Source organism: Sinocyclocheilus grahami, unplaced genomic scaffold, assembly GCF_001515645.1.
Source record: "Sinocyclocheilus grahami isolate Dianchi unplaced genomic scaffold, SAMN03320097.WGS_v1.1 scaffold336.1, whole genome shotgun sequence".
NCBI lineage: Eukaryota > Metazoa > Chordata > Actinopteri > Cypriniformes > Cyprinidae > Sinocyclocheilus > Sinocyclocheilus grahami.
Window position 1 is genome coordinate 780,294 of NW_015505515.1, and position 17,740 is coordinate 798,033.

At 37.6% G+C, this 17,740-nt stretch overlaps 1 protein-coding gene across 1 annotated transcript; it reads left to right on the forward strand.

The window, feature by feature from the left end:
• LOC107602861 (synapsin-1-like) lies at positions 1–13,558 on the forward strand. The gene is made up of 13 exons (XM_016295465.1): positions 1–208; positions 306–834; positions 1,975–2,126; positions 2,530–2,693; positions 4,074–4,163; positions 5,591–5,653; positions 5,789–5,931; positions 6,058–6,132; positions 7,086–7,188; positions 7,284–7,415; positions 8,720–8,792; positions 10,082–10,682; positions 12,307–13,558. Exons 2-13 carry the CDS (start codon positions 527–529, stop codon positions 12,446–12,448), a joined length of 2,046 nt encoding a protein of 681 aa, XP_016150951.1. The 5' UTR covers positions 1–208; positions 306–526; the 3' UTR covers positions 12,449–13,558.
• The last annotated feature ends 4,182 nt before the right edge of the window (positions 13,559–17,740 follow it).

Genomic DNA, 17,740 nt, shown 5'->3' on the forward strand with positions numbered 1-17,740 from the left:
CAACCGGATCGCGGAGAATCTGGCCGGAGATTTTGCCTCACCGAGTTTCATTTATGACAATTACTACCTTTACCGAGAGAGCACACTTTTAACAAGTGCCTCTTCGTTACGAGTGTTTTTCTCCACGCCCGTGGAATAAGACCTAAAAACATCTTCAACATCAATGCAAGGAGCATGAAATCTTAACGCCAATTGTTGAACGAGTGATGTAAGTCAATCAATTACGCTAATTACGAGCATTTATTTATGCATATTTAATCGTGATTTTATTAAAGCGTTGATTTGGTTTCTTTCATTTGTTGCAGTGCAGCTTTGCATGTTGTGAGGCACGACCTTTGCTTCGAGGTGCACCCTGGAGAATTGCGTATCGACTCATTTTCGCGTCTCGTTTTAAACTGAAACGCTCGGTTGTATCCTAGATATCAGATACTTGATCGGTTTTCCATTCGTCTTGGATTTTTTTTTTTTTTGCTGTACAGAACCTACAGGGAAATAATTTACCGTCGCATCCCTTTTCATCTTCACTATGAATTACCTGCGACGTCGACTATCGGACAGTAATTTCATGTCCAACTTGCCCAATGGCTACATGAGCGATTTACAGCGGCCCGATCCGCCGCAGCAGAGCCCAGCCCCGGTGCTCTCGCCGGGCTCTCAAGAGATGCGTCAACCCCCCAGCCAGTCTACCGGCGCCGGCTTCTTTTCCTCCATTTCCAACGCCGTCAAACAGACCACCGCCGCCGCCGCCGCTACCTTTAACGAGGCCACAGAGAGAGGAATCGGCTCGAGCAACGCCAGGATCCTCCTAGTCATCGATGACCAGCAGACAGACTGGTAAGACGCATATGATCCTATGTATTTTGAATGTATGACTTGGACTTTATGAATAGATTATTCGAGTGTTTGTTTCACGTTTCAGGCTCGCACCTGAGGTGTAGCTCGTGCTCATACAGACCAAAAAGAGTCACTATCCAAATGTCGTGACTCATTAGTCTATGGGCCTTTCTGGCACGCGCGCCAGTGTAGTTGTGGGTGTGCCCGCGCGTGTGTTTGTGCGCATTTCACAATTCAGTCTGGGCCAGTTAATGGAGAAGACCCTGAGGCAAAGTATATTACATTAGCTTTTCAGTTCAGATTAAAAGGTTCTGCGTTGATGGATTTAAGAGTAGACCGGCTGTGCGTGGGGGAAAAAATAGTGTTAACACAAAGTCTTTGAAAAAGACAAGGTAATTGAGGCACTTTTGGAGTTTTCATAGGTGAAACTCTCTGGAGAACTTATAGGAACCGCTTTCAGGATGGCTCAGATGTCCTATTGTATAATGTATACTCAAGGAATTATATGTTTTTTGAGAAATATATTTCAAGAGCAAGCCTTTCCCTTTATAATGGGACTGACAGTGTAGAGTACTTATGGGTTCCTAAGAAGACTGTCCTTTTTGCAAGGATGTCTGGAGGTTCTCCAGTGGTTTCCTCTGGTATGGTGAGCCGAGGAACCCCATATGGTGCCTCAAGTATCTTTACAATTTTAAAGTGTGTGATGTTGCTCTCACTGTTTCCCATGAGGGCTTGTGACACATTTACTGGAATATTAAAACCAAAACACCACTAACAAAGTTAATTTCATATGCATATTATAAACTTTTCAGTGGAGGCAACATTCCATCCATCCATCTAATTATTTTATTTAGTGACTAAGTGTAAAAACAATGGATTTAAAGTTAAGTGTAATAGTAGCATATACATATTTGAATTTTATTCTTAAGTTTGCTGCATGAAATCTAGTTACAGACACTGAAACAAAACTCCTCAACGTCCCTTACACAAACAATTCATGCTTGATGAATACTTGAAATACATTATTTTCACACCATTTCACTGTTGCATAATCTAGTTTGGACACAGTTTAAGTGTTTTTTTTTAACTATGACTCACAAGTGCAAAAATGTTCTTTCTTTTTCATCTTTATTTCTTCAGGGCAAAGGTGTTCAAAGGCAAGAAGGTTCATGGTGAATTTGACATCAAAGTAGAACAGGTGAGACTTTTTTTTAATTCTTCCAAACTAACAGAGCAGTACAACTCAACAATGTGCCAGTGTAATGAATTAGATGTTAGATTTACCAAAACACATCAACTGGCTAGAGATTATTATTATCACTCTGAGTTGCAATTGCAATATTGAGGCTGTCATTTCTTCAGTGGTATTTGTTTGTGTTTGTGAAAAGGGATGGGGCAATATATCAAAGCAGTCTCTAGTAATGAAATGCAAGATCTAATCTATTATAGACAGGGATAAAAGAAAATTAATCTGTTGTGTCAATGAATAATATCCTTTAAAATAATTAGTCATGGACGAGACAGATTTGGTGGCAGCTTTACAATGGAATATTTAGAGCAGCAATCAAGATGATTTATTTGAAGATCATATATGTATTGCATATACTTCTGTGTATATATACTGTATAAATAGATAGATTTGCTTTGATTAATCACAGTATAATTACTTATAATGATTACTAACATTTCTGTGACAATTTAGGTGTTTCAAGCCAGATTTTGTGCTGGTGCGACAGCATGCTTTTAGTATGGCCAAGAATGGTGACCACAGAAACATTGTGATTGGACTTCAGTATGCTGGTCTGCCCAGTGTCAATTCCCTTCACTCAGTCTACAACTTCTGTGACAAACCATGGATGGTGAGCACTGCATACATCAATCCATACCGATCAGCTAATTAGGGATGCTCTTAATGTATCCAATTGGATTTAATAATGTATTTTAAATATGTTTCCATTCATAAAAAAAAATACACATTTTCATATTCCGAAAGTAAGTAGTGTTTTCCAAATCAAGGAAATGAATCAAATTGGTAACACTTTACTTAAAGCCTTAAAGCATTATGAAGGTATGCATTATACATATTATAATTACATATTTCATAAATAATTGTAACCAAAGTTAAAATGCATTATAATATTTGAAGGTTTGTTTGTCTTTTGTTTTAATGCATTATACTTTCTAAAAGGGTAACAATGAATAGATAAGTATTATGATGTATTATAATTGTGGTTACAATTATTCATGAGATAATGCAATTATAAATACATCATAAGGTGCATTACAAGGCATAATTAAAGCATTAAAGCTACTTTTTATAATGCATTATACAGTATATAAAGGATTTGTGTTACCATAAAATCTTATAAAATGTCTGTATTTCTATATTCAATTTACAAGTTCTAGTCTAAAAAAAGTTAAAGCTTTATATTAATCTTGTATAGTGAGAAATATATAATTTTTTAGTTGGGATGCACTGGTATCGGGCCCGATACTGAGCTCTTGTACTCGTACTCGTTAAAATGCCCCGATACCAAACAGCATGTGATAAGCACCATATTCAGACAAAGAAACACCCACAACAGACAGCAGAATGGAGTTAAGGATGTACGAAGTATAAGTATATGTATGCAATGAATATAACGTTAAACATTCAGTATTAATGCCTGTATAGCTGATGTGCGCGAGCTGATAAACAAAGCACGCTGAGTGGATTGAGCGCGGGGCGGCGCAGATGCACGAGCTTGTCGAGTGAATATACCTTTCTCACAGACATCACTGAGTGGCTTTGGAATATAAATCGAAACACGTTTCAGATGAAAAAAACGCAACTTTTATTTCTGAAAATATCACAGTTAGGAGATTTATAACGAGTGGTTCCCTACATTATTACAGCAAAGCACGTGATTACAGTACGTCAATTCTTTTCAATGAATTACGTCAAGCTGTTTCACAAATCAGACTAAATAATTCATTTGTCAAACATCAAAATGATTTTAAACAATCAATCAAAATGTTTTTAACAACTGAAAAAGTCATGAAAAAAAATGATTGGTCAAAAGTGTAGGAACCCTGTTTCCATGTTTCCAGTTAGAAAAGAGAAGAAAACAGAAGAGCATTATCAAAAGGGCTTTCATACAATTTTACCATTAAATGTCTGTAACTATTGCTGCATAAAAGATGTCTCTATGTTTGTGTATATATGTATGTCTGTGTGCGGGTCGCCGTGCATCTATCAGTTCGCTCAGTTGTCCAGATTGTACAAGCAGTTGGGTCCAGAGGAGTTCCCACTGATCGACCAGGTTTATTACCCCAACCACAAGGAGATGGTGAGTGTTTAACCATCAGTCCCTGTCCCTCCTCACCAGTAAACCCTTAGCTATAGGGGTCTAGACGGTTCCACTGGACCCCGCACAAAGCTCCCATCTGTGGCAAGGACAGTGGTGCCTGGATGCAGTAAACTGTAAAACATAAAATACCCAGTTCATCACTGCTCCACTCAACCTAGCATAGTTATAGCCCTGTCTAGACTGGAAATTTTAAAAACTCCAGACTAGTATAATTGTTTGGTACAGCACAGTTCTTATAGACATAGTTCAGGTTTTAATAGGAGAGGGGAGGCTTGCTGCAGTGCCACCACCTCCTTCTATTCCTCCACTGCAGGCATCTTCACACATAAATGATCCCAGACACACTCGTTGTCAGAATGCTTTCCTCTCTCACTGGCCTTTTTCTAAGATAAAGCACAGCAGACTCAGAGCGGAATTCTGTGGGCTTATTTTGTCCCTGAGCAGAAAGATTTTGCTCTCGCATTTCAATTACTGCAGCAACATAAAGAAGATGCCTATCAAGCACCACTGAGACTGCAACATGTTCTCCTATTAATAACCAATTCAAAGAAAAGCAACTTGTTGTTGGTGTCATTTTCTGTTAAATCATTCATTCAGATAAGACAAATATCATGCCAATATTGCGTATTAACATTTGCAATAAAAACATGGTTGAGTAATGGCATGTATAGAATTCTATATTTATATCACACACACAAACACATGCTACCGTTCAGACGTTTGGGTTTGGTTTGAAGGAATTCATTTATTTGATTTAAAAATACAGTAAAAATAGTAAAATAGTAAAATTGTATTACAATTTAAAATAACTGTTTTCTATTTTAATATATTTTAAAATGTAATTTATTCTTGTGATGGAAAGCTACATTTTCAACAGCCATTGCTCTAGGCTTTAGTGTCACATGACCCTTCAGAAATCATTGTAATATGCTGAGAAACATTTCTTAATATTATGAAAACAGTTGTGTGGCTTAATATTTTTGTGAAAACTGTGAAACTTTCAGGATTCTTTGATGAATCGTACATTCAAAACAACAGCATTTATTTGAAATAGAAATGTAACGTTACAAGTGTTATATTATTTTCTTTAAAAAATCTTAATATATCTCTTTTGTCATTAGATCACCACACCTGGCTTTCCGGAAAGCTAAATTTTCAACAGCCATTGCTCTAGGCTTTAGTGTCACATGACCCTTCAGAAATCATTGTAATATGCTGAGAAACATTTCTTAATATTATGAAAACAGTTGTGTGGCTTAATATTTTTGTGAAAACTGTGAAACTTTCAGGATTCTTTGATGAATCGTACATTCAAAACAACAGCATTTATTTGAAATAGAAATGTAACGTTACAAGTGTTATATTATTTTCTTTAAAAAATCTTAATATATCTCTTTTGTCATTAGATCACCACACCTGGCTTTCCTGTGGTAGTGAAGATGGGTCATGCTCACTCTGGCATGGGAAAGGTATGATTGAAACCCTTTCTTGGACATTCCTGTAAAAAGTAAAAAGTCCAAACTAGCCTATATATATTAGTGTATGAATTGTTTGGTCTTTTTGTGATTACATCTATATCAGTGCAATTCAAATTCTCTGTACAGGTCAAAGTGGACAATCAATATGATTTCCAAGACATTGCTAGTGTTGTAGCTTTGACAAAGACGTATGCCACATCTGAGCCTTTTATTGATGCCAAGTATGACATCCGAATCCAGAAAATCGGTGACAATTACAAGGCCTACATGTAAGAGACTAAAACCATAGCAGTGTTTTCATGTCAATACGACATGATGGAATCTATGCCTTTAACAATATCACTGGAACTGATTGTAAAACACTGTGTAATACCTGCTGTTGTATTATTGGACAGGAGGACATCTATATCAGGCAACTGGAAGACCAACACTGGATCAGCCATGTTAGAGCAGGTGGCCATGTCTGACAGGTACACACATCTTACCGGATGTTCCTTCTTCCACGACACAAGGCATATTTACAGCTCCTATAACATGCCAGCAGATAACCTTATTAGATGTTTGCTCATCTAAAAAGGACATATTTTGCATAATTCAACATGTGATGTATTATGCATATCACATGCTAATAGCTCTTTTCCAAAACCTCGTGAGCTGCCTTAGTAGATAGCACTATAGGACATGCCACTCTTCCTGTAAAATACCTAATTTAATTCAAATTCTTAGACAGCATCACTTTTCTTATTCAAGATGTTGGATGAAGCGAGAGAAATGTTGAATATAATAATAATATACTTGTTAATTAATTAGTAATTCATTCAGTGCTGAAAATTGCATTGTATTTACTGAAATAATTAGTATGTTGAGGTTTCTGGTTTCACATAATTTGCTGCCTATGTAAAGTATGTCAAATTAGCCATTTATGACATTCAATTTGAGTTAGAATGCAGAAAAAAAAGCTCCTCGTTTGCTTCTTGCTACATAATTTGGCCAAAACCTTTGTGATTTTAAATATTACTATTTTATTATTAAATATGACTTACATACAGTACATTTAATTAATTGAGCCATATCACAATTTTGGTTTTATTTCAATAAATTGTGCAGCCCTAATTATCATAGTAATGCAAAAGTCATTTACAGATAAAAAAAAAAAAACTATATTATTGATGATGGAATTGTTTTTCAGGAAAAGCCTACACTGAACAAGTACCACATATTTTTCTTGAAACTGATTTATTTTGAAACAAAAAACATAGTTTAGTTTGCTAGAGGATTTTCAATCAAAGCAGTCGATGATACTAAGCCAAATATTAAGTCTTGCTCTACAGTAATCCTGATTCCCTTGTTTACTCTGGACAACAGTGTGGGTGGATGCTTTTAGTGGAATGCACAAGGTCATCATTTGCGATTTTCCCTGCAGGTATCGTATGTGGGTGGACGTATGCTCTGAGGTTTTCGGAGGTCTTGATATATGCGCTGTAGAGGCATTGCATGGTAAAGACGGTCGAGATTACATCATAGAGGTAACAACATCTGCAAAAACAATCAGTTTTTAAAATCGCTTTATGAAATATCCTTAATGCCCTGGGCAAACACTCTGTGTGTGTGTGTCTAATAGGTCGTGGGCTGCTCAATGCCTCTCATAGGAGACCAGCAGGATGAGGACCGGGCTCTAATAGCTGATCTTGTTGTGGGTAAAATGAACCAGACTGTGGCACGCACTTCAGCTCCCACTCCAGTCCGTTCTCAGGTTAACACACTCGCTTCAAAACATCCTCATATATTCTCAACCTAGACTTGAAAACAAGAACATGTCTGTGGTGATATTTCTGCAAAATGATATTGCGTTGCTTCTTATATGCTTTGTTTCAGAGTGAAATGTGAGTGGCTCTAAAAGCATGTCCAGTATTATCTGCAACAGACGAACGTGAATCAGACAACGTTTTGTTACAATGTTGTTGTACATAATGCAGCATTTTAGAAATAAAATGTCAGATAACAAAATAACTAAACAAATGTGATATAAATAATGCATTTGCTGAAACAGCCATGCAATTTTAGCTTGCTTCTACAAGTCTCTGAGCTCTTTTATTATAACTCGTGTGTCACGGGAAGCAAATGCAATGCTGTACCAGGTGAGCTGCTGAGCAAGTCTACTACATCAGAAAATCCATGCATATGGAGCTGGTTATGTGATGCAAATGCCAAGATGTATTCATTAACAAATCATGCACTACAGCAAAAGTGTTTTTCTGCAAGGAACAGTGCAAAAATATGTATTTATGAATCAATAATCTGCCCCTGTAATCATCATTTGTGTGAAAAGGAATCAAAGTTGTATATTCTCATGTGAGATGTTAAAAAAGCTTTGCTCCATGCAAAATCAAAGATCAAATTTGAATGAGCAGTTCGTTGGCCACTCAAAATATTGCTACTGCTTGATAGCATATCTGATCTAAAAGCATGCATATAAAAACTGTAATTTCTGATTATGCAACATTAAGCAGTGCACAGCTGTTGAGTAATACAATAAAATGGTGTAGTTTCCTCCCACCAGTCAGTATTTATTGTCAACTTGTTCAGCAGAAATATGCAAAACTTGTAGTCACAGCATGAGTCTGAGATCCTTTTTGATTGCAGTGCCGAGACTGCTATCCTCCATTATTCCCAAAGCTGTGATTGTAATGATTCATAGCCACACAGATGGGAGAGCATGAGAGAGTGAGAAATGCCTTTAATGCATAAGCTAAAGACTCAAGACATCATCAAATCGCTTGGTTTAATTCCCTCCACATTTGTGCTAAACTGATTGCCTGAAGATTAATGACTGCACGTTTGTTGGCATCAGCCATTTATTTATGTTTCTATAGTGATGCTCGGCACTTTTTGAGGTTACAGGCGTTTGGAAGTTTTTTTTAATGAAAGTGACAAAAAAGTGACTAGTGTTTCTAAAAATACTAAAACTTGCACTGAAATTTGTATGTGCCAGCATTCTGTTTCTGTGTGGTTTGGTTTCTGATATCCTCTGCCTCCTATGTTTGTTGTGTATTTTAGGTCCCAGCTGTTTCACCTCAACCCATCTCTCAGTCTAGAGTCCCCCAGGCACAACAGCGCCCTCCTCCACAGGGTAAGGGATTACACTGCAATAATAAGCCAACCTTTTAGGCATAATTCAATAATGCAAATTCATTCATCATTAACTCACCTTCACATTTTGTATGACTTTCTTGCTTGTGTTGAACACATAATGAGATATTCTGATAATCCTTAAGATGTGATTTTACATACTATGAAAGTAAACAGTGATTTTTACTGCCAAACTCCTAAATAGTCATTTTGTACCACAAAAGGGCACCATGAAGATAGTACATACAACTTATCAGAAAACCATACAATAGTTTTATGGGGGAATAAGCTACATAAACATCATTATTACTCAAAATCTTTCTCCACCCCATAGCTTTCAAATATGCCATATGAAGATACACTGCAACAGGTTTGACATTGATGCCAGATATTATTGGTTGCTGCTAATCTGAGTGGGAAACATTTTTAGTGAATAACATGTTAAGTTTTGGTCTGTTTATCACACAAGCCTTGAACAATATCTTGAAATATAGCTTATGGGTGGCTTAAAGTCATTTTTAAAATGATTTAGGGCCTGTTCAACTGACATCATCAAAGAAGGAATGGCATTCCAGAATTTTTAGATTTTGACAAAAGATTATGAAAACAAACTTTCACAGGTTAATTGCTCATCACAAGACTAGTAATGTGCTCTAACAAAGTGAATATTTTATTTGTTTATTCAGACTTTAGTTAATCCTATTTTTGTATTACATGCCAACACCAAAATACTTCAGCTGCTCAATATCCATCTTCACTGCCGATTCCAGAGTCTTCCTCTGTTATTCATGGTTGCATTTTACAGCAACATCTCTCTAGGCATGACCAATAGCGCAAATCTTACTGTTTGGCCAATTTTCTGAGCGGTGCGATAGAAAAGAGAGTCGAATACTTCTCTGTAATAAAATAAAAAAATTATCATGATGGCACACAAGTGTTTGTGTTGCTCTGAACTGATATCTTAACAGCTGTTGATTCAAATTAAAATGTTTTCTCGCACCAAATTTTCGTAACAAGCTTCCATCTTGATGTGAATGGGCCTTTATGGTAAAAATCACAAATTACTATTACTGTATGCAAAATAGAGACTTTAGACATTCAGCAAACAGAAAAAGGAAGTCATACAGGTTTGGAATGACATGAGCGTGAGTAAATTAAGACAGATATTTCTAAAAACCAATAGATCTCTGGATAACTGTATAAAAGGGTTAATAGTTTGTGTTTAATAGTTTGTGCTTATATGCTTACATTACAACTTGTTTACACAATAAAAAGAAGCTCTGTTTTTAGGAGGTCCACAACAAGCAGCTGCTAGCACTACTGCTGCCCGTCAAGGAGCCCCACCACAACAGCGTCCCTCTCCCCAGGGCCAGCCCCCTGCCCAAACCCAGTCTGTGACCAGTCCTAATGCCCAGAACCCCCCTGCCCAACAAACCCGGCCCAATCATCCCCCACAGCGACAAGCCAGTCAAGGGGCCGCAGGTCAGCAGAGGCCCCCCACAGCACAGGGTCCCGCCCAGCGTGGCCCGGGTGGCTCTCCTCAGTCACCGAGGCCCCAGCAAGGTGGTCCGCAACAGCAGCCACAGAGGCCTCAAACTGGTGGCCAGGGTCCCAAACCAGCTGGCCAGCCTCAGCAGAAGCCTCAACAGCCAAGACAAGGCCAGCCAACCAGGCAGCCCACCCAGGGTGGGTCACAGCCGAGCCAGGACGCCCCTCAACCAGCCCCGCAACAGCAGGGCAGTCCCCGCCCTCCTACCACTCAGCAACCACGGCCTACGGCACAGGGCCAGGGAGGTCCAGGAGGTGCACGACCTCCCCTGCAGCAGAAACCCACACCTCCACAGAAACCAAGTCCTGATCACCCGGCTCTGAGTGGATCGCCACAGCTTAAGTAAGATGTTTTTTGTCCTCTGTCATGTCATATTTGTATGTTTAGTTGACTGGATGTGAAGGTTTTTATGATTCATTAGCATCTGGGCTTGTTTTTCCAATTATTGATGATGTTTCATTACCCATGCAAATGACTACATCAGATAAATGGTGGCCATTCTCCTCTGCTACATTGTCAAATTCTAAAATCGCATGACAAGTTGATGGTGCTGATTGACAGTGACTGTGTGAATTAGGGTAAACCTAATGGGGTAAATGCTGTATAGGTTATAAACACAGACCTCCCGGTTTGATTTTGATTCACAAGCTCTGAATTTGATTATATTCTATACTCAAATAATGTTGGTATAATTTGTGTGGGTCTATTTTCTTACACTGATTTGGTAGTTTTTTTTTTGGGGGGGGGGGGGAATGCATTTTACAATGTTAATTTACTATGAATTTAAATGTTTTAGATTAATCAGAAAACCTATGTTTTACACAGTGATGTCATGGTAATGCTATTTTTTATATAAGAGACTGGATGGCTAATTACTGGTCTGATTGGTCATTTCTTGACTTGTCAGCCAATTACAATGCCATTATACCCTGTGTTGTTCTTACTAATTCACACAGCCATCACATATCTTCCTTTTTCAAAATAGGAATTGTGCAAACTCCAAAAACTGGATAATGCCTAATGGAAAATTGCCTGAAATCATATGCATTTAACTTTATTTAGCTAAAGCACCCCCCCCCCCCCCACACACACACACACACAAACTAGAATCTAATACATTTTTAGTATATATTCCATATTTTGGCCATGGGTGTATTGGCTACTACCAACTATGCATCAGATGAGCATGAAATTAATGGATAAACACGTCCAAAAGCTCCTGTACAGATTCTGCAAAGCATACTATGACGACTTTAATGACTTTAAATAGTTATAAACAGATTTTGATAATGGTGATGATAATAATGACATTTGACAATAATGGTGATAATGATAAATGTGGCTTATACATATAGGCAGATGCATAATTAAAACAATGGAGATACAGAATGCACACTAGATGATCTGGTATTTTGCATGCCAAAGATGGCTTCCTTCAGTCTTACACCCAAACCATTCTTGATTGTGGAAATTGCATTTTTCTGAACGGAAATGTGCATTTGATCTATTTTCACTGTTAAGCGATTTTAAGTATGAATGCGGTCATCTTATTCCCACTATTCCTCAATTAAGTTCTAAGGTGACTAATACAATATAAAACTGATTCTTCCAAAAACAACAACAACAACAACAACATACCATTTATTTATGTTCCAGAGATGTGCCTTTGCACTTGGTTCTTTATTTAGGAATAGTGGCCCAGAATAAACAATGACGCAGAGTAAAGTGCATGTCTCTACATCCAGAGATGCCATTTCTCATAAGTCCAAAGGCTGATGTAAACATTGCACTTGAGTCATGATTGCTTGATATGAATTTCATTCTCTCTCTCTCTCTCTCTCTCTCTCTCTCTCTCACAGCTTATTTATTTTTCTCTGCCATACCTTTATAAAGCCATCTCCATGGGTTTGCTGCATGACTTTAATAGCCTCTTCCTCTCCTTTATTGCCACTTCTTCTCTTTGTAGCAAATCCCAGTCTCTTACCAATACATTCAACATTCCAGAAACGCCGGCCGCCCAGCACCAAAGTCCTAGTCAGGATGAAGCCAAGGCTGAGACCATCCGCAACCTTCGGAAATCCTTTGCAAGCCTCTTCTCCGTGGAATAAACACACACACACACACACACACACACACACAAACACACACAGACAGAGAGGTTATGGAGTCTCTAAAAAAACATGCAAACACAGACACTCAATTATACACAGAAAGGACCAATTATATCACACATTGCAGTGCACATCAGATCTGTGCACGTCAATTTGCAATGCGACATAATAAAACACTGCCTGCACTGATAAAGACTGCAATATGAAGTGAGAAATCACAGCATTACTGCAGTTAAATCTTTTAAAATAACTGAATTCTTTAGACACATTCCCAGTTTTTCGAGTCCAACTAATGGAGGGAGGTGTGAAAATAAAATACCACACACAGAAACACTCGCACGCACCCTTTTACACTACCTACACAGTGACTGGACCAACATACACTTAGCACACGTGCTAAATCTTGCCTATTCATTCCAGTCTCCTATTATTAACTTATAATCCTAGATTCTTTTTGAAAATTTAAAGTTTTGGTGGACATTTTGTTGTAAAACCATCCACCGCCACGCTCTCTCAGATATATGATATCTGAAGTATGTCTGCTAATTGTCTGAAGCATGTTCTGTTACAATAAGGGGCACCATCTAATGATTTTAACCGTGCGTCACATTGTACTGTAACCGAATGGTTTATCGTTCCGTATTTTACATGCTTGAGCAGGATTTTGGATTTTGCAATGATGACCCATTGTGACATTGTTTAAATTTTGCACAAGCTTCCATCATCGAAACTAACCCCCTCGGCTGTTAGCACTAGCCACTTGCGATACTTGCATGTCACTTAAGGAGAACGTAGTCGCACAATGTGGGTGGTCTTGCTTTGTGTCGTGTCGTTGCACCTTGATAAGGTAGTTGTAGTGAAAATGTTGTTTATTTTTCGTGAGCAAGCTGTCGCTGCTTCCCTGACGTCCCTTTTCCTGACAAAACACACACAATGGTACACCCTCCGACGTGTTGAATATGCCTTAGCCAGATAGGCATACAAAAAGAGATTGGTTTTGTGCAATCACATATGTCTCAGGGATGTCCTGAAGAGAAAGACGCAATGACCTAGCGTCATTGATTAGGTCTTCCAACCCATTACTGTAGAGAGTTACTGATTGCGAAGGCTAGTAAAGAGAGGAATCATGTTTAGATAAACATGTTTGCACACTAATACTGTAACACTTGAGAACATATGAGATGGTTGAAAGCTCAGGAAGGTTTGTTGCATCAAGAGAAGGTATGTTTTGCATGCCTGTATGAGCATGTAGGTGTTTAGAGCTGCTTGTTCATTACACTCGGGCCCTATGAAAACGCAAAGCCAAAATACAAAGCCAAGGATGCCATCAGCAGCAAACGTCTTCACAAAAAGATCATCTTTAGAGGAGATGCTCGTCACATGTTGGCTTTTAGACTAAACCACATTTAGTATGTCCCAGTGTGATCCCAGTTACACAATGTGGATCCTTAAACCAACTACTCCTGAAACTTCTCGCCATACCCAAGGAGTTTAGAGCTGAACCGGCAGTGTCTTCCACAAGTGAGGATAAAACATCCCAATACTGGTGTGTTTTAGGCAATATATTTAGTCAAGGAGTCCTGATCCAATCCCGAAACCTCCCCTGCTTTCCCGCTCACCAGCCTGTAGTGTATTCACAGTGATCCTTTTGTGACAAATGGTGCGTTAATGTGTATATATATGTATAATGGAATGTTGTACCGTAAACTGTCTAAACCAAATAGAAGTGTTGTACAGATCTTAACTCAACAAACGATGCAAACGCCCTGTATTTGATTTGATTCTCAAAAGGTGATCGTTGTGGGTCTTGCGTAAGACAGGATTTTAACTTCAATCAGATGTGATTTAGGTTGTGCAATATCTCCACTGTAAACTAAACCTAACAAGTTGTCGTGTCGTTGCACCTTGATAAGGTAGTTGTAGTGAAAATGTTGTTTATTTTTCGTGAGCAAGCTGTCGCTGCTTCCCTGACGTCCCTTTTCCTGACAAAACACACACAATGGTACACCCTCCGACGTGTTGAATATGCCTTAGCCAGATAGGCATACAAAAAGAGATTGGTTTTGTGCAATCACATATGTCTCAGGGATGTCCTGAAGAGAAAGACGCAATGACCTAGCGTCATTGATTAGGTCTTCCAACCCATTACTGTAGAGAGTTACTGATTGCGAAGGCTAGTAAAGAGAGGAATCCGTCGAATGTATTCGATTGCTACATAAACATGTTTGCACACTAATACTGTAACACTTGAGAACATATGAGATGGTTGAAAGCTCAGGAAGGTTTGTTGCATCAAGAGAAGGTATGTTTTGCATGCCTGTATGAGCATGTAGGTGTTTAGAGCTGCTTGTTCATTACACTCGGGCCCTATGAAAACGCAAAGCCAAAATACAAAGCCAAGGATGCCATCAGCAGCAAACGTCTTCACAAAAAGATCATCTTTAGAGGAGATGCTCGTCACATGTTGGCTTTTAGACTAAACCACATTTAGTATGTCCCAGTGTGATCCCAGTTACACAATGTGGATCCTTAAACCAACTACTCCTGAAACTTCTCGCCATACCCAAGGAGTTTAGAGCTGAACCGGCAGTGTCTTCCACAAGTGAGGATAAAACATCCCAATACTGGTGTGTTTTAGGCAATATATTTAGTCAAGGAGTCCTGATCCAATCCCGAAACCTCCCCTGCTTTCCCGCTCACCAGCCTGTAGTGTATTCACAGTGATCCTTTTGTGACAAATGGTGCGTTAATGTGTATATATATGTATAATGGAATGTTGTACCGTAAACTGTCTAAACCAAATAGAAGTGTTGTACAGATCTTAACTCAACAAACGATGCAAACGTCCTGTATTTGATTTGATCCTCAAAAGGTGATCGCTGTGGGTCTTGTGTAAGACAGGATTTTACTTCAATCGGATGTGGTATAGGTTGTGCAATATCTCCACTGTAAACTAAACCTAACAGGTCTGTGTTCTTTATTTGACCCGTTTTGTGACAAATGCAGTTGTTAAAACTCATCTTCAGTGTGTCCATTGATATGATTGTAAGTGGCTTGACTGGTTCACATATGTGATTATCTAGATGGTCCTCCGTGATATTGTTGTGGCTCAGGCAAACTTTCAGTGCTCTTCTATGTGGTTAGCAGTTAGGATAGATATGTATGTTAAATGATGGCTTTAATAAATGTCTAATGAATAACTGTATCACTGATGCAATCAAGTTTTGGGGGCAAATGAAATTTCAGTAATTTATTTGAATGTTGCAGTACTTATGGAACCCATGCCTGAGGTTTGTACTTCATGATTTGGTTTAAGTTTTTTGGCATATTTACATTTGTGTACTTTCTTTTTTATATAGCCTATTCAGAAGAATGATCTCCTTTTAAAGAAAATGTATTCAAATGGGTCATAATTTCTAAATAGGTTTGACTGTTTGATTCTCAGTGAATTTTGTTGTCTGTTCATGCCTGCCAATTGTATAACGAAAGGAAGATATAACATTGAATCACAAATATATAGAATTATAGTCTTAAATTCTATTAAAATGAGAAATATTGTTAAACATTGTGTAGTATTACACAAACAGATGCAACTTTGATGTGATCTTCAATGTAGCTTAATAATGGTGTCAAATTACTATGCTAAAATGTGCACATAATCAATAAAGTCTATCAAATAAATATGCATCTCTTTTCACTTGTTAACAGCCTCTGTTTGGAATATTAATCATAAAGCAAGTCAATGGCGGCAGTGCATTACAGTGAACTGAGACTTATTGTGAGAGTCTCATTACAGCAATATAATAAAAGACTCCAATGAGCAACCCTATCTGATAATATTAATGACAATATCAACTTAAAAAAATCACAATAAATAATTACGCCAATCAATACCGATCTTGAGATGCACAAAATAATTAGAGAAATATATAGGCCAAAATGCATTTGTTAACATTTTTCATTTTCAGTGTATATTATTGGGTCAATATCACCATAGAGTGCCTTTCAACCCTCACAATACTCAAACATTTTGGTTTAATTTCCCATTCGCTTTTTGTCATGTCATAAACAGTAGACACTTAAGTACTATAGAAATATATTATCTGAGCTCCCACACATTTTTTAGATAATTATGGGCCATTATTCGAAGCATAAACCATACGATATGTCCACCCTGTCATGGACACATATATTCCTGTTAAACACGTTTTCATTGCAATATTAAGATGCAAATTATATTTTCTGAAAGGTATGATGTCCCTTTCCTAAACAGGGTTATTTGTTTGCTTTCAAATTATAAATACATAAAAGATTTTATGTAAACCATGTGTTTTTAAAGAAACTGATACAATTTGCGCATGTATTTTATCTTATTTGGGGAAAACTGTGATATTTGGATGTAGTTTTTTGTTTGCATGTTATTGCCCCCACACCCAGCTATTGAACACACTGGATTATATAGATATGATTTAATTATTATTTAAAAATGTTATTTAAAAATATCAAGATGACAGGGTGGACCAGCACATGACGGGGTGGACACATAAAGCAGAACACACAAAGCATGACAAAATATGACAATGAAACCTTTATTCAACTTTGAAAAAAATGATATAATAAATAATATAATTACATTCTCAATCACACTGATATACCCCCCCCCCCTCATTTTAGTTTTTAGCAATATTAACTACAAATAAATGCTATGTCCACCCTGTCCTGTGTATGTCCAGCCTATCGAGTCTAAGTGGCCAACAGGGTGGACATTTTGAGCTTCAATTAGCATATTAGCTTACAACAAACTGTGACTAGCTAAATAGTTAGTCTGGTTGTTGAAGAGAATTTGGTATATTTAAACCTACATATTTTTTAAAAATACTTTATTCTAATCACTTCCAGCATATTTTATGCCGACAGGGTGGACATGTTAAGCTTTGTCAAAGCAAGTAAGCAAACTCATACGAAAAAAATTAAATCAAAAATCTAAATTATTCACCTCAGCCGTTGAAATTCCCACCACTTAAGAGACAAAAATTCTGTTGTCCTAATGTCACTAAAGGGGATGGCCTTTTCTTAAAGGGGCAGATTTCCCAATATGACAGGGTGGACAACCATTCAAGGGACATGGACAAACTCTTTTTTATTAAATAAAAATATATTTTTTATTACCAAATGATCAATACACTCAAATTGAGTTAAAAAAAAAGAAAGTTAAACAAAATATTAATAGGATAATTTTTTTTGGGGGGGGGGGGGGGTTTTATTTTTTGGACTTTTTCTCCTCTCCTT

What these genes read in the sequence shown, in the direction of transcription:
- LOC107602861 (XM_016295465.1), top strand. Translation starts at nt 527, where the DNA reads ATGAATTACCTGCGACGTCGACTATCGGACAGTAATTTCATGTCCAAC. An exon ending in CAGGTGGCCATGTCTGACAG is followed by an intron (nt 6,133 to 7,085) that starts GTACACACATCT and finishes TTTTCCCTGCAG; the next exon opens with GTATCGTATGTGGGTGGACG. An exon ending in GTCGAGATTACATCATAGAG is followed by an intron (nt 7,189 to 7,283) that starts GTAACAACATCT and finishes TGTGTCTAATAG; the next exon opens with GTCGTGGGCTGCTCAATGCC.